General features: G+C 33.8%; 4 protein-coding genes across 4 annotated transcripts; 3 read left to right on the top strand and 1 right to left on the bottom strand.

The window, feature by feature from the left end:
* Nucleotides 1-2,702: 2,702 nt before the first annotated feature.
* On the bottom strand, nucleotides 2,703-7,494 carry LOC116122299. The gene is made up of 9 exons (XM_031408166.1): nucleotides 7,371-7,494; nucleotides 6,475-6,755; nucleotides 6,017-6,088; nucleotides 4,419-4,486; nucleotides 3,876-4,032; nucleotides 3,351-3,431; nucleotides 3,139-3,270; nucleotides 2,836-2,885; nucleotides 2,703-2,715 (listed from the first exon to the last, which is right to left on the bottom strand). Exons 1-9 carry the CDS (start codon nucleotides 7,468-7,470, stop codon nucleotides 2,703-2,705), a joined length of 954 nt encoding a protein of 317 aa, XP_031264026.1. The 5' UTR covers nucleotides 7,471-7,494.
* Nucleotides 7,495-13,511: 6,017 nt separating this feature from the next.
* On the top strand, nucleotides 13,512-15,651 carry LOC116122355 (protein EMBRYO DEFECTIVE 514). Its single transcript, XM_031408220.1, has 2 exons — nucleotides 13,512-13,929; nucleotides 15,145-15,651. Exons 1-2 carry the CDS (start codon nucleotides 13,585-13,587, stop codon nucleotides 15,469-15,471), a joined length of 672 nt encoding a protein of 223 aa, XP_031264080.1. The 5' UTR covers nucleotides 13,512-13,584; the 3' UTR covers nucleotides 15,472-15,651.
* Nucleotides 15,652-16,971: 1,320 nt separating this feature from the next.
* On the top strand, nucleotides 16,972-18,175 carry LOC116122287 (protein RKD1-like). The gene is made up of 4 exons (XM_031408158.1): nucleotides 16,972-16,976; nucleotides 17,055-17,182; nucleotides 17,266-17,627; nucleotides 17,852-18,175. Exons 1-4 carry the CDS (start codon nucleotides 16,972-16,974, stop codon nucleotides 18,173-18,175), a joined length of 819 nt encoding a protein of 272 aa, XP_031264018.1.
* A 1,216-nt stretch (nucleotides 18,176-19,391) lies between these two features.
* LOC116122277 (protein RKD1-like) lies at nucleotides 19,392-20,595 on the top strand. Its single transcript, XM_031408151.1, has 4 exons — nucleotides 19,392-19,396; nucleotides 19,475-19,602; nucleotides 19,686-20,047; nucleotides 20,272-20,595. The coding sequence occupies exons 1-4, from the start codon at nucleotides 19,392-19,394 to the stop codon at nucleotides 20,593-20,595; spliced, it is 819 nt and encodes a 272-aa protein (XP_031264011.1).
* Nucleotides 20,596-20,739: the final 144 nt, after the last annotated feature.

Genomic DNA, 20,739 nt, shown 5'->3' with positions numbered 1-20,739 from the left:
ATATTAAAAAATTAATTTGACCAATGAGTTCTTTTTACAAGTCAAATATTATGGGCATAAAATTAAACTTACGTCTTAAATCAAAGAAGAAATAGGATTACACAGCTTTGCAAATAAAAAATTGTTCAAGTAATTAATGGATTGGTTGATTAATTTATTTCTATTTATTATATTTATGATCCATATATGAAAGTCAAAAAGAAACTTTTTCTAAAGATTTTTCATTAATCTTTTATTTATATGGTAAATAAGAAAAATAATGACATCTTTGAATTGATGTCCCGTTAATTTATCTTCAAATAAACTAAAATAAAAATAATTAATCTACTATCAAATAATAATAAAGTAGTTTATTTAATTAAGACATTCTAAAAAGAAAATATATGACTTTTATTGGATTGAAGAATGCTTAAGAGCATCATAATGAATATTTAGGTGAAACATGTACCAATTATACATCACCTACTTGTAATGAAGAAAAATCCTAACTTTAATATTGAAGTTTGTTTTGTAGAAATATATACAAACAATTTTATATAATATGTTCTTGAATTAATAAAAAAAATTATAAAGTATATCTATCAATTACACTTTAGAATACTCTGCTACAATTTGGTATAAAGAATATTTAAAGAATCATACTAAGTTAATTAGAGGAATCCAGATATTAATTTTTCTTGTCAATAAATATAGTAATTATAATTTATATGTAATATTGTAATGATATCATAAAAAAGACTCCAACTTATTGAATCTAAAAAATATTGGAGAGTAAAAGAGCCGTTAGCGCGTTACGGAGAAAACACCTAACGTAAAACGACTCGTTCCTGGAAATAACATCCACCAATAAGACAGCCCCGGCATTCTCTTTATTTACTGTTTACCAATATTTATGAGACGATGAACTGATTTTCTGGTAAGATATTTCCAATGGCCTGCTTGACTTTGACCTTCTTTAAAGAAAGTAGCATGGAAGTCTTATGATTCTTGTATTAACTATTGCCTACTTGGCCACACAAGTTAATGACACGTGGAGTTCCTACCAAGAAATGAAGTTGGATTAAAAGTGCATACACTATAACTTTTTATGGCTATGATGGAATTGGTTCGTCTGGTAGGCTCGATTTTATGATTGATTAGATAAGATCATGATGGTGATGATGATCCACCAAACTCCTCTGCTTCTTGACGTTCCACCCGATCGTAAATCATCAAATACCTGCAAACAGTAAAATAACGGGAGTGAGCATAATTGCTAATAAGTAAACCAAACTGACTACTGTTTTTCCTCTTATCATGTTCTGATTTCCTTTTCTCACTTTAATCTTTGCTAATATTCTTCATTCTTTTCTGATATTTTCTTTTTTTTTCTGATATTCTGGTTTTTCTATTATCAACATGCAAAGACAATGAATAAAATTGTACATTGTCAGCACATAAGAAATGCTAAATCATGTAAGTGTAGTAACACAAATGCAAATAATAAACTTTTCTAAGAAAAGAACTTTCTTTTCTTTTCTGTTTTGTCTCTTTTGTTGTATCTTTTTTTTCTTTTCTGTTTTTGTTCTTATTATGTTTCTCTTCTTATTTCGTCTCTTTCTTTTCTTTTTTATTCTGGTTTGCTGATCGGACTAGGTTGAGGCTGGATTTGAACTTGCACGTGAGTGTATACTAGGTACAGTCCCATCTACACACTATTGACAACCGTACCGAGTCTCTCACGTTGAGGCCGCTCACGATGGCGGCGTGCATTAGTATGCTTGCTGGGTACAGTCTCATCCACATACACTACTGACGAACTGTAAAATACTGTATCTTCTCTGAGGCCGCTCACTAATGGCGGCGTGCATGTGGGCATCTCTGCCACTCACGGGTTTTCCATCGCAACAACCTTATAACATAACATGCTTAGAAAGAGAATAGAAAGAAATATATACTATTTCTAAATAAATTTCCAAGCTATAGAAATTTTACACTTCTCTGAGGTAAATAGAAAATATACATACTTGATGTTAGCTTAAAAGAAAACTACAACCATTTGCTTTTCTTTCTTTTCTCATTCTTGCTAACATATTCTTTAATATCCTCATTTACCAAATTAAGGCTATATATAAATCCTATGCCAATATATGCATGATCAACCCATTCTTTGATATTTTTAAGTTCACATATACAAACTTGAAAACTCATTATGCATAATGATATGTCATGACATATTCTACAATTCTCTACTATCACAATTGTCATATCAAAGTAAACTTTAACTTGCAATCCTTCTAACATTTCATGTGCTATTCAAAAAGTATAAGGTTCAAGTAACTAGAGTCAAACACTAAGGGTCATTTCTCTCATGAACTAACATGACAAGTGATATTCTAAATTTTGGCATAAACAATATGCACCTTGAATACTAAAATTTACATTGGTTAAGCCCAACATAATCTTTCTACCTCAATTCTTGCTTTCTTAACCTTTCTTCAATAGGGTTTAGCCAACTTATGTATGATTTTTCTCCTGGATTTTCATCAACACCCTATGCACATGCAAACTCATGTTGGCTGCACTTTCAATCTCTCTAAATCCACAAAATTTGAGCCAAAAACACTAACTATAGCATCAAACCTGGCCTTTCAACAATTCAACACTTCAAAATTTCAACACTAATTCTACCATAACTTCACCCCTCACCACATACTCATACACTACTTCTCATGGCTGAAAATTATGATCATTAATATAAAAAAAGCCAACAATTCACATACAATCACATAAAAACATGCAAGAATCATTCTACAAAGTCTTGCTCAAATCAAGGCTAAAATTGGGTTTACTTACCTTGAATGTGTGATATCACCTCCTTTGCTAAAAGTTCTCTCCTCTTGGACCTAGTCATATAAAAACCATAAAATTTAAAACTTTAAAGTTTAATCACACTCCTGTGCTAGAATCTTACCTTTGATGCTTTAGGATTGAAAATCTATAAAAATCCAAGCAAATCCTATGATTTCCCTTTGAAATTTAGTGAAAAAATGAGAGGAAATGGGGTGAGGGTGGGTGACAAGGGCTGAAGATATGGCTAGGGTTTCTTCCATGAAACTTATATCTAATATTATATCAATGTATAATCAATAAAAAATTTATTTCAAAGTTCTCCTGAGAAAGGTGGAGCCCAACACTAACCTGTCTTTGCCTTCGACGCTGCAATATACTGACAGCCCACGCCATTATATAACATGGAAGAAGAAAACCAGCAGCCCGGAGCAAGAAAAGCTGTAAAGCAGAAATTGTTTAATCAAACAAGATGATTGTGCATTATCAAAGACTAAAATGAACATTCATATCCAACTTACAGAGAAAAAGGTAGAAGCGTCATCCTCTCCATCTGAATTGGTGAGAGACAGTGCATGCCTTAAGAGAAGCAGAGCCATTAACTGCCAAAAAAGGGGAAAACTAATAGTTATTTATCACAATAAAATGTGAAAAGTAATGTTTTATTGGTAAATGAAAATAATCAACCAAAATAAAAAATCTAAAATTTTCTCATCCAATTGTGAGTATAGTATGTCCAAGTTGTTCTGACCCAACAACCTAGAGCAGGTTCTGGACCAAGCAGTGATTGATACAGTGACAGTAAAAAAGACATGGAAAAAACCGAAGGAAAGAAGGAGATGCATAACATAAGTAGCTGGTCAAGAACGAATATATTTCATCGATGAGCATGTGTTGCATCATTTTCTAATATAAAACGTTTCAGAAATAAAATAAAACAAACAAAAAAGATAGATTATTCTATATGCCTTGATCACATAATTCTGTGTACCATAATATAATAACAACTCATAAAAATTTCTTCTCATGAAAGAATAATAACTTACAATTAGGGCTGCAGAGCGGCAGAATGCAGCTCCACTAGCATTGCTGTCAGCATATTCATCGTACTCAGCCTCCAACAAATGACGTTCTGCTGCTGCCATCGCCAAAAGTCGAGGATCATGCAAGTCCAAGGGAGCACCAGAGACTGTCAAAGGCTCACTGTGTAACAAATTTGAGAAAACAAATGAACAAATTTTGAAACCAATGAGCATAAAATAGCCATCCAGCAAAACTGCAATATTCCATTCTTGATATTGATTTATACATGGAGAATTAAAATAAAAAATTTGATATCTTGACTGGGCCCCCCCACTTTTGCCTCATGTGAATATGCAATGACCCCCAATATATCCGTCGGTATAAAACAGGGTGACGTGCGGCAGAGATACAAGGAATCCAACATGGAAAGCAAGCCAGAGGTTCAAGTTACAAATATATTAAAAATTATCAATTGAGTCCTTCAGAAAATTCCAAAAAAGTAATTAAATAATGAAATAAAAAACCTTAAGACAAAGTGGCCAAGCATATGTATGATTAAAACTTGCCTGATATCAATTGTAGTATCTTCTGACTGAGGGGGAGGTGGTGGAGCAGTATAACCAGGTTGGTAAGGCTGTTATAACAAAAAAATTAAAGGCAGCTGTAAACAGATCAATTTTAGAATCAATTCAAAGCAGAACTTGTTTAAGCTTACCACATATGAACAACCAAACTAAACTTTCAACAAATGAACAAAAAATTGACTTAGCTATACTAAATGGATATGAAACCTGTTAAGTGCCAATTCCAATTCACTAATTAATAAGTGGCAAAAAAATATACAACTCAGAGACGTCATGAGAGACTATACTTCCCCTTTACTGAAACTGAAAAATAACCAATAATATCATACAGCTGATGCCAAATTCTAAAGAGAGTACAGAAAAGTACTGAAAGAAAAAGCAACAAGATCTTACACCTGATGCCACATTCCAATTTTAAAAAACACCATAAAAGCGTAACAAAAATTTTGAGATCCCAAACAAAACAGCCATACATATCAGGTTCAACACTATCATTTTCAAGGTAATATGCCTCATGCAACAAGAAGATTTCATGCAAGACAACTAAAGTTCAAGCAAAGTGTTGATATTCAAAGAGGAGGAGGAGGAGGAGGAGGAGGAGGAGAAGCAGAAGAAAAGAAGGAAAGAGAAAAAAATTCTTTAGAGACAGAAATTGACGATGCATGCAACTATAGAGAAGCATTAAGTTTTAAAGTGACCTTTCACTAGAGAAAACAGAGCAAAAAGAGCATTTATGGGATTATTCTATCAATAACAACCTTTTACTCCAATTACAAAGTTGATAATTTTGAGCTATGGTGGAGAGAATAATCTTTAAAATCAATGAAGTAATGGACAATGTGAAAACACAAAAATTTACTCCTACTTTTGAGATTTCTTGAGATCTTACTTTGTTTCTTACCTAAGATTTCCTATTAAGATATAAAGAATCAAGAATAAGTTCGCCAATTTTCAAGCATTATGCAACATAAAAAACACCTCAACATTTTCAGGAAGAGAGTAAAAAAGTCTAGTTCACTAAAAACTATCACCAATTCGTTTTCAATGTATAATTTATTTTTTCAGCATCAAGTTCTTTGGTGTCAAGCAATCCACTTGCACATGCGAATTTCTTGAAGACAGAGGAGAAGTGATCCTATTGTTTATGCCCTCCTTTCCCCTCCAACACTAGGAACTAAAGTCGGGGATTATTCCAAAAAAAAAAAAAAGAAAAAAACTGCTTTAAACCATATTTCTATAAACACCATATCCCCATAAGAAGATAATATATCATAATATAAACTTCTGCCAAGATTAAACATGGCACATTACAAGGTAAATCATTTCTCCAAATATCTGAAGTCATCCAACATATTACTGTGAGACATCTAAATGCAATAACTTCAAAAGCCAGTAATATTATTTGTAAGTTATACTTTGACCTAGAAAGAAAAAGTACTAACTGTACCTTCTAAAATCAAACCAGTAATGAACACACACGACTAATATTAATAAAATTTAAAAAAAAAAATTGAAAGCACATATCTAGCAGATCCCTTGCTCAGCATAGCTAAAACATAAATTAGACAGCAGTGCCTTACCTGATGACATATCTCACAAGTTATATCTCCTTTCTCATTGCACCAACGCTGGACACATTTCCTATGGGCAAACTGGATAAACAAAACATGTCAGCCTAGGTGATGACATATAAAACCATAAATTTCTGAAACAAAGTAAAATATATCTAACATAAAAGAGAAGCAGAAATCCTTTACTCTATTCCACACATGTAAGTGTACACTACATGGCAAGAAAATATGTTCAAGCATGCTCTAATCGAATGTGCTTTGTGCGTGGGTATTGGTGTGTCCATATTCTCCTTGAGACAAGGAATAGAAATTAATAACAAGATACATAACATACAAAAAGGATCTTGAATTACTAGAGAGTAATAAAAATCCTTCATAAGAAAAATGATAGAGCATCACACCTTAATATATTCTAAGCCGAACCCTACAAAGCAATTTCAAATAGGAGAGATTATAAAGATTAGTACCTTCAAACTGCCACTGCAAGCACATGGGACCTCTAAATTCTTAATGCTATCCTCCTCCTGGCATATGCGACATTCCACCATTTGAATAAGTGGTTCTTCTTCTTCAGATACACCATGTTCTCCCACTCCCTCAACATCAATAGCACAAGCCGGTGGATCAGGAGCTTGAGAACTGGAACCCTCACTGGATGATCCAGGGGCCTCATTCGTTTGCAGGGAATGCAAATTATCAGGCGTTACAAGGCGGTCAACACACAAAATCAGGTGATCACTCATGATTCCTGTCATGATACACCACAAAAATACCAATAATACATTTTAGCCCAAACAATACGCCAAGCCACAATCACAATTCATCAGTAAACAGACTTCACAACTAGGTAACAAACTTTAAAACTCTTAACATCACGTGATCACCCACAAAGAATTAAAGATCATTATCCTTTTCAATGCCATAACGAAAATACATAAGTACCAGAAAATGTCAAAAATTTACATATTAAACCCTCAAATACACCTGTCAACCATTACAAACCTCTGTTTGACAGTTCAAATAAATCAAAACCGAAACCGAAAAGTGAATTCTGCAGCTCTAATTACATTCCTGTACAATTATTTCTCTCAGCTGAATTTTAATTTTCAGCCAAACATAAATAGATAAATAGATAAATAACCAATAATTTCACATTTTCCTAATCTTATCAAAAACCAAGCAGAAAAATCCCACTTCAAATTCCCAAACCAAAAAATCACTAATTCATCTCCTCATCACACATAACCCCAAATCCCGAAGCTGAAATCTCGCAATCACAATCAAACTACAACGAAATCGAAGATTATTGAAGCGTAAAGGAACATCAACAAGACGAAAAATGGCAAAAATTGAAGGAAAATACCTGCAAATAGGATTGTAAAAATCGGATTTTTGATTCTGCGAACAAGTCTACGCTTTTGAAATGATAAAATTGAGAGGTTTTTGTTTTTGTTTTTATGCATTTATATTTATAACGAGCGGTTCGGTTTAAACGAAGCTGTGTAGGCTCGGTAACGTCCGTCCAAAGATAAGGTGAATATCACCGTTTGTCAGAGAATCACTGTTTGCATTTGTCGTAACGGACGTCAGCATAATTTTTAGAAACTTTTATAAAATGGAATATTGGTTGAAATATTAAAAAAATTAATTTGACCAATGAGGTTTTCTTTTTACAAGTCAAATATTATGGGCATAAAATTAAACTTAACGTCTTAAATCAAAGAAGAAAATAGGATTGACATTGCTATAGCTTTGTCAAATAAAACTTTGTTCAAGTAATTAATGGATTGGTTGATTACATTTATTTCTATTTATTATAATTTATGATCCATATATGAAAGTCAAAAAGAAACTTTATTCTAAAGATTTTTCATTAATCTGTTTAATTTTATACGGTAAATAAGAAAAATATATGACATCTTTGACTTTTTTGATGTCCCGTTTAATTTATCTTCAAATAAACTAAAATAAAAATTAATTAATCTACTATCAAATAATAATTAAAGTAGTTTATTTTAATTAATGACATTCTAAAAAGAAAATAATATGATTTTTATTAGGATTGAAGAATGCTTAAGAGCATCATAATGAATATTTAGGTGAAACATGTACCAATTATACATCACCTACTTGTAAATGAAGAAAAATCATAACTTTAATATTGAAGTTTGTTTAGAAAATATTATACAAACAATTTTATATAATATGTTCTTGAAATTAATAAAAAAAAATATTATAAAGTATATCTATCAATTACACTTTAGAATACTCTGCTACAATTTGGTATAAAGAATATTTTAAAGAATCATACTAAGTTAATTAGAGGAATCCAGATATTATATTTTTCTTGTCAATAAATATAGTAATTATAATTTATATGTAATATTGTAATGATATCTTATAAAAAAGACTCCAACTTTATTGAATCTAAAAAAATATTGGAGAGTAAAAGAGCCGTTAGCGCTGTTACGGAGAAAACACCTAGACGTAAACCCGACTCGTTCCTGGAAATAACATCCACCAATAAGACAGCCCCGGCATTTCTCTTTATTTACTAGTTTACCAATATTTATGAGACTGAACTGTTTTCTGGTAAGATATTTCCAATGGCTTGCTTGACTTTGACCATTCTTTAAAGAAAGTAGCATGGAAGTCTTATGCATTCTTGTATTAACTCATTGCCTACTTGGCCACACAAGTTAATGACACGTGGAGTTACCTACCCAAGAAATGAAGTTGGATTAAAAGTGCATACACTATAACTTTTTTATGGCTATTGATGAATTGGTGTCTTGGTAGGCTCGATTTTATGATATGATTAGATAAGATCATGATGGTGATGATGATCCAGCGGCCACCAAACTCCTCTGCTTCTTGACGTCCCACCCGATCGTAAATCATCAAGTACCTGCAAACAGTAAAATAACGGAGTGAGCACTAATTGCTTAATAAGTAAACCAAACTGTACTACTGTTTTTCCTCCATTATTCATGTTCTGATTTCATTTTCTCACTTTAATCTTTGCTAATATTCTTCATTCTTTTCTGATATTTTACATTCTTTTTCTGATATTCTGGTTTGCTACTTATCAACATGCAAAGACAATGAATAAAATTGTACATTGTCGAGCACATAAGAAATGCTAAATCATGTAAGTAGTATAACACATATGCAGAATAATAAACTTTTCTAAGAAAAGAACTTTCTTTTCTTTTCTGTTTTTTGTCTCTTATGTTGTATCTCTTTATTTTCTTTTCTGTTTTTGTTTCTTATTATGTTTCTCTTTCTTATTCTGTTCCTCTTTCTTTTCTTTTTTATTCTGGTTTGCTGATCGGACTAGGTTGAGGCATGGATTTGGAACCTTGGCCACGTGAGTGTATACTAGGTACAGTCCTCATCTACATACACTATTGACAAACCGTACCGATGTTGTATCTCTCAGTTGAGGCCGCTCACCGATGGCGACGTGCATATATGTATGCTCTGCTGGGTACAGTCCTCATCCACATACACTACTGACGAACTGTACAAATACTGTATCTCTCTACTGAGGCCGCTCACTAATGGCGTCGTGCATGTGGGCATCTCTGCCACTCACGGGTTTTCCATCGCAACAACCTTATAACATAACATGCTGTAGAAAGAGAATAGAAAGAAATACTATACATATTTCTAAATAAATTTCCAAGCTATAGAAATTTTACACTTGCGTTCTTGAGTAAATAAGAAAATATACATACTTGCATGTTAGCTTAAAAGAAAACTACAAGCCATTTGCTTTTCTTTCTTTTTCTCATTCTTTGCTAACATATTCTTTAATATCCTCATTTACCAAATCAAGGCTATATATAAAATCATATGCACAATATATGCATGATCAAACCCATTCTTTGATATTATTTTCAAGTTCACATATACAAACTTGAAAACTCATTATGGCATAATGATATGTCATGACATATTCTACAATTCTCTACTATCACAATTGTCATATCAAAGTAACACTTTAACTTGCAATTCCTTTCTAACATTTTCATGTGCTATTCCAAAAGTAATAAAGGTTCAAGTAACTAGAGTCAAACACTAAGGGTCATTTCTCTCATAGAACTAACATGACTAAGTGATATTCTAAATTTTGGCATAACAATATGCACCATTGAATACTAAAATTTACATTTGGTTAAGCCCAACATAATCTTTCTACTTCAATTCTTGCCTTTCTCTAACCCTTTCTTCAATAGGGTTTAGCCAACTCATGCATGTATTTTTCTCCTTGGATTTTCATCAAACACTTCATATGCACATGCAACTACCATGTTAGCTGCACTTTCACATCTCTCTAAATCTACCAAAATTTGAGCCAAAAACTTACTAACTATAGCATCAAACCTGGCCTTTTTCAACAAATCTCAACACTTCAAAATTTCAACACTAATTCTACCATAACTTCACCAAATCACCACATACTCATACACTACTTCTCATGGCTGAAAATTATGCATCATTAGATATCAAAAACAGCCAACAATTCTCACATACAATCACATAAAAACATGCAAGAATCATTCTACACAAGTCTTGCTCAAATCAAGGCTAAAATTGGGTTTACTTACCTTGAATGTGTGATATCACCTCCTTTTGCTAAAAGTCTCTTCCTCTTGAACCTAGATCATATAAAAACCATAAGAATTTAAAACTTTAAAGTTTAATCACACTCCCTGTGCTAGAATCTTACCTTTAGATGCTTTAGGATTGAAAATCTATAAAAATCCAAGGCAAATCCTATGATTTCCCTTTGAAATTTAGTGAAGAAAATTAAGAGAAAATGGGGTGAGGGTGGCGTGTACAAGGGCTGAAGATATGGCTAGGGTTTCTTCAATGAAACCTTATATCTAATATTATATCCATGTATTCCCATTTTGCCCTTGCACTTTCTATGAAATTCCTTCTATATCTTTTAGTCAATTACCAAAATACCCTCATTTTTATTATCTTCTTCACATTATTTTGCTTCCTTTCACTTCCCACTATTTCATCTAATTATGAGTGAAAAGACCATTTTACCCCTAATGAAGTTTTAAGGAATTTCCTTCACATTTGTCTAAGGTAACTTCAAAGAAATCCAACTAAGAGTATTAGGACATAAATAAAATTACGTACCTTGATGTAGGTGTTACTATCTGATAAAACCTTGCAGGCTCACATGGTCTTCACTTTGGAGCTCTTTGCACAACTCTGTTTGTGGCCCGATGCCCCCAATTAGCAAAGTTCGGATTGATTCCTCAGGTGCATCCGTAACCTTTGCTTGCTCATTTTGGAACCTCGTCAAATACAAGGTTAGTGTTTCATCTCTTTCTTGATGAATATTGCTCAGGTAGTTGAGCGACATTGCAAACTGTCTCTTCGCTTGGAATTGTTGTAGGTACAATGAGGAGAACTATTGCCAAGAGCTAATTGAGTTTGCCTTGAGCTTTTTGTACCACCTCTTGGCATCCCCTACCAATGTGACCGCGAAGTAGTGACATTTTGCCAAATCACACACCTAGTGCAGCTCCATCAGGTCGTTGAAAGTGTCGAGGTGGTCTTTGGGATCTTCTTTCCTATCGAACTTACTTTCTAGCGCCTTGAATCCTTGGGGAAACGGGGCCTGGTGAACTTCCTCTAAGAAGGGGGAGCTCATTATCTCTTCCGCTACATTGTTCTGGCAGACTCTTAGATCATCGAGCATTTTCTGTACCTGATCCAAGTCTTCGTTGTGAGGATTGCCTTGCTTGGCTTTGTTCAGCCTTACCTCGAGCAGGTAAGTTCGTAAATCTGTTGTTTGTGAGCCCCTTCCATTGTTCGCATTGATGCGCGAGGTTGAGTCATGATGGTTAGGCTGGTAAGTGCTATCATACTCATCAATGCATTGCTCGCAACGTTGGTTATAACTGGAACGTCGGTCATTGCCAGATTCACGAACATGACTCATCTCGTGAGATTGTGATGATTGAGCCTGCCTTGGCCATGGGTTAAAACTGGCACGCTGACGGTGGGGATACTGCCGAGTAGGTTGGATATCCCTCTAACGACCATATTCTTCGTCTTCTCCTATGAGCTGTTTGCCCTATCGCCTCTCGAGGTTAGTTTACTTGTGGGACTCTCATTTTTGTGCAGAATGTTCCTGGCGGTGCCGGGTCATTGACCGTGCCTTGGTTCCAACGAACCAGATTCGTCGTCGACCGACTTCTGACCTATTGTGGTAACATTGGTGAAGCGCGACTAGTCAAGGTCTTAGGGGGCTAGCTGCTGATTTCTAAGCTTAGCCACATTTTGTTGCACAGCCTGTGCGACCATCGTTTTGATCATCTCCACCAAATTGGCCATCATCGGGATTTAACGTCCATATCCCCAGTTGGTTCGCGGCCTGCTACACCGGCTACACTAGTGGTCGAAGTTCAGCGACGTCTTGGTGCACCTCTTGGTGGATGGTCTCCACATTGTCATGGTTTTCGGTAGTGGTCTTTAATCTGGTTCAATCCATCGTGGGCCTTAAGTGATTGGGTCACTAGGGTGTATTTGTTGAAAATTCTTAAATTTGACAGAGGCCTTCTTTCTAACGCTAAAATTTTGTTGCAAAATATACAAACTAGAACGATCCGATCGACCTTGACGGGATTAGAACTAATGTGTTCGTGATTACGGGTAACCAGTAAAGTATGAATAGAAAAATGGAGTAAGGTAAATGGCACAATGAGTTTAAAGTGGTTCGGCTCTAGAGCCTATGTCCACTATTTTTGTATTTACTGTGAGAGCTTACAATAATAATCCTATAACAATTTTCTTACCCTTATCTCATTGTTGGAAGAGGTTATATACAAATTCCATACAAAGGAAAAAGCGAAAATAAAAGGATTATAATTAAGATTGAAATGCAACTCTGATATTCTCACAATTGAGCGCTGAGATTGCACTATGATTGCTGTCGATCTGATCCCTTCCGAGATATCCGGGATCTGAAGTTATTTGTGAACTGGTTGAACAACTATAAGGATTGATCATGACTAGCTTGTGCTAGGTTGAGCTATAACTCGACGAGCTTATGTTGGCTTGGACAATCGATTGAGTTGAACTGATTATGGATCGAGCTATAACCTCGCAACTCTCCGAGTTTGATGGAAAAATCACACACAATAAAGATAATTTTTAAAAATTTAAAATTACCCAGTTATTAAATCAGTACTATTTATATAATCAATTACTGTTTAATATTATTACAGATATCATAGGTGGTAAATATAATAACTTTCCAGAATATATAAACAAATTTGGATTATCTTATAAATCAAATTCATGAATACACAAGTAAAACAAAATAAATAAATAAAAAGAATTTTTTATTTATATATACATTTTTTTTTTTAATTTCTCTTTTTTTTTTTTTTTTTTTTTATTCCTGTTTTGTTCTTTTAATTTTTTCTTTTATCCTTCTATTTAAAAAAATCATATAAATACACCAAAAGGTCATACTTCTACTACTTTAAACTGACAAGGGTTTTTACAAAATCTAGGGTTTTAGTTTTAAACAAAGAAGAGACATGGCGGAGGAAGCAGCGAAAGAAATCAACGAAACCAACGCGGCCACGGAAGACATGGATCTCGTAGCAGGCGGAGACGAAAACGTTGAGTCTAAGGCGAAGCGAGCGAGAAAGGAGGAAGAGGAGGGGGACGGTAACGGTGATGTTTCGAAGAAGCAGAAGGTTGATGAGAACGAGAAGTCGATGGAGGAGGAGCGGTTGGAGGAAAAATCAGGAGGTGCGGAGGAGAAAAATGGATCGGGTCGGGTCAATTTGGGCCCGAAGGTGTTCGGATCGTCGGTTGAGATGTTCGATTACTTTTACAAGATTCTTCACTTTTGGCCTCCCAATTTGAACGTCAACAAGGTATCATTTTAGTTTTGTTTATTTTAAGAGATTTAGAATTTAAGTAATTGATAACTAACAGTTAAGAAAGGTATTTGGTTTTGAATTAATGAACTGAAGTGCGCGACGAGCAATAAATGTTAATTTTGGGGAAAATATGAAAGAAAATTATGCCAAGTAAATTTTGTGCGATTGTTTGGCTTTGTGAAGTTTAGTTTTTCAAATCAAACTTGTAACTTCTAATAATGCGGTAATATGATAACGTATTGTGACTTGACGCTTTTGGGGTTAGAAGGTATACATTTGTTGTTTTGCTTGATAGCAGAGTCATCATTGTACATGCAGATCATACGTTTTATATGTAGTTGAGGTTATATTCTAATTAAAATTTGTCTTCTGATACGTATAAATATGGATTCACGCATGCACACGTTGATCTTGAAACAATATTGAAGTTATGTGATTGTATAATGTATGCGGAATTGAAGGGAAAAACTTTAAGAAGAACTGTGAAGAGAAATAAGTCAGAGCTATGGTGTGGATGTAGTTGTGGCATTTGAAAAAGCTTTTACAAGATGAACATTTTCAATTTCAGGATTTTAAGATTTTGGGGCACATAAGCATTGGCTTCATGATTTTGTCTTTCTTTTGATTAGACATCTGCTATGTGGTATGTAGCTGTTTCTAGCTACACTCAGAGTGCGATTTGACATAGTTAGTTTTCTGTTGATATTAAATAGCTCTCTGTTAAGAATGAATCAACTTCGTATGAGGTGCCCTTTTTATTTATTATTTTTTCGTGTTTGGGCTAAATATTTATAAATGACTGTCATGTGTCGAGTAATTAGAGACATCTGCACTGGTAATGGGTGGGATGGAGCTAAGGGATGAGTAGAACAGATATTTTAATTGTACCTATCACATTGAAAAACTCAGTACAGTGTTTGCTTTTAGTTTAGACTGAGCTTAAAGTTACAATCTTTCTAATTGCTTCTTGGCTTGCAAATGGCAACGTACTTCTAAGTCAATGGAGTTACTGGATTGTGTTGTACATTCCTTTTATATGTGTAGTTCTTTGTGCTTGAATGTTGGTTTGTACTAGATTCCATTCTGATTATATGCATAGTTTTTTTCATTAAACTTGTGCTGGATTGTTGGTTTTTACTAAACTATTTCATGATCAGTATGTGCAGTATTTTAAATTGAACTTGTCCTTGTGTTCGGTGTGTGTTTCAGTATGAGTACATGGTGTTGCTAGAGTTGCTGAAACAAGGTCATGCAGAAGCTGACAGGAAGATTGGAGGAGGAGTCCAAGCTATCCAAGTCCAATACCACCCAAGTTGGAAAAGTAGGTGCTTTTATCTTATTAGAGAGGATGAATCCGTAGAAGATTTCAGCTTCAGGAAGTGTGTGGATCAAATACTCGCTTTACCTGAAGACATGAAAAATAAAGTTGATGCGAACAAGGCATTGGGTGGTGGTGGGGGCAAGGGTCGTGGAGGAAAAAGTGGCCATGGAAGAGGTGGGCATGGCCGTGGAAGAGGTGGTAAGTGGAGGAACTGAAGTATTTGTCTTAAAATTATAGGGGATGGAGTTGGGTGTCCGATTGAAAATGGTTCACAGACTCATCTTCTTTCTATCCAGCTTTCAATTTCTTTTGGTATTAATGACTTGTGGCGGTAAATTTTTTGTCCCCATTTGATTTCCCTTTATTTATGCGAAGAAGTAGTTTTATTTTCACAATGGATTTAAATCATGAATCAATGGGTGATTGCAAGGCCGGGCCGTGTAAATTGGATTTGATTAAAGCCTGCTCACTTAAATATGATGAGTAGAATCTCTTATTAATTAGTTGAGTTGTGGGGTTAATTGGTGATTAAGAAAGTGGGAGATGAGAAGTGTAACTTCTTTCCTCAATTTTAAAAGCTAATAATAAGATACCACTCATAGACAATCAAGGGAATAATTTAATTAATTTATCAGCGCAGTTATATATATATATATATATATATAACCTCCGACTGCAGTGAGTCATTTTCATTAATAATATCATAATTAATGTTAATAATTTCATCTTCTTTATTTATAAATGAACGGAACGTTACAATATATAGTTTAACAATGATTGTTTTAATTTATACAATAGAAATCTTTTAAAGGGTTTGGATAAAATACATATTAAACAAGAATCAACCTCAATTGTTTCTTAAATCAAGTAATTTTTTGGAACCTTAATATATAATAATTTCAGCCACGAATTTGAAGACAAATGACATCATCAATTTAACAGCAAACACACCCATGCTGAAGTAATTAAAAAAAAAAAAAAAAAGAGTAACAGATAATATAGATTAACAATGGTAATTATTAAGCTGGCTCGAGAAAAGTTGGCGGAGATAAGTAATAATAATGTTTATTGAAATTAGTGCCTTAAAAATTATAGATAAACACCAAACACTCTACTTGTATAGATCAAATGCCTTGTACGTGTTGCCCATGCATTCATTCCTATCTCCATTATGATTGATGAAAAATCCTGTTTTAAGGTTTGGTACGCAACCCTGAGATTAAAGGAGTATTTAGCATCAATAATAAAACCAGGTATACATATCGAACTTAATTTCGAGTATTTTTATGAATATGTATTATTATATATCATCATGAGTAAATGCCCTTCTCTCTATAATAAAAGTGGAAAATAAATAAATAATCTAGTAACTCTCGCATACACACACGGTAATCAATAATGATATTAATGCATAATTCTCATTCATTCATTCATGCATGGCCGGTTTTTATCCCATGAGACGGCGCACGATCTTCAAGAATTTATTACTCCAATTACATTCCATATATATCATTCATCTTCATCTTCATCTTCCCTCAACACCACTTTTACTCCATTCTTTCATATTTTCTTCTCACTACAGAAATACAAGAATCCCATCCAACACTTCTTATTTTCTAACAAATATGGACTCTCACCCTTGGAACAACTATGAACTTGTTGCAAAATAGGAGCAAGATCCCTTTGTTTTTCTTTCACAACTTCCATCACTGGATATGGGGTAAGATTAGGGTTTGTGTTATTATACTGACTTCAATATTCGGTTAATAAGTTTGAATCCTTCCTGTTTTTCTTCCAGAATGGAACATTGGCAGAATGAAATGTCCATTCAGCAAAGCTTTATAAATAGTGCTCCTTTGATGGACAACTTACCCGATCCTTTGTATTCATCACTGGATATTGTTTCAACCCCAGGGGTGAATCAAGGTGAGATATTCACATACATATATAATAATGTAAATAGATTAATTTGAACTAATTATTATTACGTTTTCTTATTGTCACTGCAGGGGATATGATGTTTTGCGATTATGGAAACGCGTTTGGCTCGTGGAGTGAGTTGGGTCCTTTATTTGAGCCCGAGAGACAGCAGGTAACAATGCCGTGTAACAATGGAGGAACATTTTCAGAAACGAAAAATGAAAATAAGGAAATTAGAAGGTCCAAAGAAGAAAAGATTGGAAGTACTGAAAGTCCAAAAACTTTGTCTAGAAAAACTATTTCAAAGTACTTCTACATGCCAATAACGAGAGCCGCTAAAGAACTCAACGTTGGGTTGACACTGTTGAAGAAAAGATGTAGGGAATTGGGAATCAGAAGGTGGCCGCATCGGAAACTTATGTCGCTTCAAACCCTAATCAATAATGTTCAGGTTTTTTTCTCTCTGTGAATCTATCTTTCTCTTCTTATAGTGTAATAATAAAAATCTTATAAAATTTTTGTTTTACAAAGTAATGTAACAAAAAATATAGTTTGATTTTTTATATTCATTTTCTATCACCTTAGGTTTGTATACGTATAACATTATTGTTCTCTTTTATATATATATATATATATATATTTTAAATGTAATGCGGAAGTTGCTTAATTGTACAGGAGTTGGAGGAGGAGGGAGAGAGGACTGAAGGGAAATTGAAAGAAGCAATAAAGGTGTTAGAGAGAGAAAAGAAAATGATGGAGGAGTTGCCAGACCTACAAATGGAGGAAAAAACAAAGAGGTTAAGGCAAGCGTGTTTCAAGGCGAACTACAAGAAGAGGAAGCTGATGGGAATGGGGATGATGGATTCAATGCAGGGTTCTTCTAGTGGCAGTAGTCGTGCAGTTCTAGAAGGGAGTTTTGCGTATGAGATTGATGATGAAGAAGATGAGGTGCTTAGAGCTCTCTTTTCCGACTCTTCTTCCAACAATACTATTTCCTGATTGTTTAGGATGTGAAAAAGAATACTTTGTTTAAATACAGTAATGTATGTGTTGCACAGATGTACTATTAGTGTTACTTTTATTTTTAGAATATGAATGGGGGTTTTTTTTTTTTTTTTTTTCTTCAATTTGATTTGGGTAAAGAGCAATTCTTAATCACATGCTTTGTAATAATTTGAATATGCTTAGTCTTGGAAATCAGCGGTTTCCGGACCTTAGTTAATATCAAAATCAGAAAATGACTGATAATTAGAAATCAGTATTTTAATCTAAATTAATTTTAGATATTCAGAACTAGAGATCATATTAATNAGTTTGGATAAAATACATATTAAACAAGAATCAACCTCAATTGTTTCTTAAATCAAGTAATTTTTTGGAACCTTAATATATAATAATTTCAGCCACGAATTTGAAGACAAATGACATCATCAATTTAACAGCAAACACACCCATGCTGAAGTAATTAAAAAAAAAAAAAAAAAGAGTAACAGATAATATAGATTAACAATGGTAATTATTAAGCTGGCTCGAGAAAAGTTGGCGGAGATAAGTAATAATAATGTTTATTGAAATTAGTGCCTTAAAAATTATAGATAAACACCAAACACTCTACTTGTATAGATCAAATGCCTTGTACGTGTTGCCCATGCATTCATTCCTATCTCCATTATGATTGATGAAAAATCCTGTTTTAAGGTTTGGTACGCAACCCTGAGATTAAAGGAGTATTTAGCATCAATAATAAAACCAGGTATACATATCGAACTTAATTTCGAGTATTTTTATGAATATGTATTATTATATATCATCATGAGTAAATGCCCTTCTCTCTATAATAAAAGTGGAAAATAAATAAATAATCTAGTAACTCTCGCATACACACACGGTAATCAATAATGATATTAATGCATAATTCTCATTCATTCATTCATGCATGGCCGGTTTTTATCCCATGAGACGGCGCACGATCTTCAAGAATTTATTACTCCAATTACATTCCATATATATCATTCATCTTCATCTTCATCTTCCCTCAACACCACTTTTACTCCATTCTTTCATATTTTCTTCTCACTACAGAAATACAAGAATCCCATCCAACACTTCTTATTTTCTAACAAATATGGACTCTCACCCTTGGAACAACTATGAACTTGTTGCAAAATAGGAGCAAGATCCCTTTGTTTTTCTTTCACAACTTCCATCACTGGATATGGGGTAAGATTAGGGTTTGTGTTATTATACTGACTTCAATATTCGGTTAATAAGTTTGAATCCTTCCTGTTTTTCTTCCAGAATGGAACATTGGCAGAATGAAATGTCCATTCAGCAAAGCTTTATAAATAGTGCTCCTTTGATGGAGAACTTACCCGATCCTTTGTATTCATCACTGGATATTGTTTCAACCCCACGGGTGAATCAAGGTGAGATATTCACATACATATATAATAATGTAAATAGATTAATTTGAACTAATTATTATTACGTTTTCTTATTGTCACTGCAGGGGATATGATGTTTTGCGATTATGGAAACGGGTTTGGCTCATGGAGTGAGTTGGGTCCTTTATTTGAGCCCGAGAGACAGCAGGTAACAATGCCGTGTAACAATGGAGGAACATTTTCAGAAACGAAAAATGAAAATAAGGAAATTAGAAGGTCCAAAGAAGAAAAGATTGGAAGTACTGAAAGTCCAAAAACTTTGTCTAGAAAAACTATTTCAAAGTACTTCTACATGCCAATAACGAGAGCCGCTAAAGAACTCAACGTCGGGTTGACACTGTTGAAGAAAAGATGTAGGGAATTGGGAATCAGAAGGTGGCCGCATCGGAAACTTATGTCGCTTCAAACCCTAATCAATAATGTTCAGGTTTTTTTCTCTCTGTGAATCTATCTTTCTCTTCTTATAGTGTAATAATAAAAATCTTATAAAATTTTTGTTTTACAAAGTAATGTAACAAAAAATATAGTTTGATTTTTTATATTCATTTTCTATCACCTTAGGTTTGTATACGTATAACATTATTGTTCTCTTTTATATATATATATATATATATATTTTAAATGTAATGCGGAAGTTGCTTAATTGTACAGGAGTTGGAGGAGGAGGGAGAGGGGACTGAAGGGAAATTGAAAGAAGCAATAAAGGTGTTAGAGAGAGAAAAGAAAATGATGGAGGAGTTGCCAGACCTACAAATGGAGGAAAAAACAAAGAGGTTAAGGCAAGCGTGTTTCAAGGCGAACTACAAGAAGAGGAAGCTGATGGGAATGGGGATGATGGATTCAATGCAGGGTTCTTCTAGTGGCAATAGTCGTGCAGTTCTAGAAGGGAGTTTTGCGTATGAGATTGATGATGAAGAAGATGAGGTGCTTAGAGCTCTCTTTTCCGACTCTTCTTCCAACAATACTATTTCCTGATTGTTTAGGATGTGAAAAAGAATACTTTGTTTAAATACAGTAATGTATGTGTTGCACAGATGTACTATTAGTGTTACTTTTATTTTTAGAATATGAATGGGGGTTTTTTTTTTTTTTTTTTTCTTCAATTTGATTTGGGTAAAG

Source organism: Pistacia vera, unplaced genomic scaffold (genome assembly GCF_008641045.1).
Source record: "Pistacia vera cultivar Batoury unplaced genomic scaffold, PisVer_v2 Contig1021, whole genome shotgun sequence".
Classification (NCBI taxonomy): Eukaryota; Viridiplantae; Streptophyta; class Magnoliopsida; order Sapindales; family Anacardiaceae; genus Pistacia; species Pistacia vera.
This window is presented reverse-complemented; position numbering and strand designations above follow the sequence as displayed.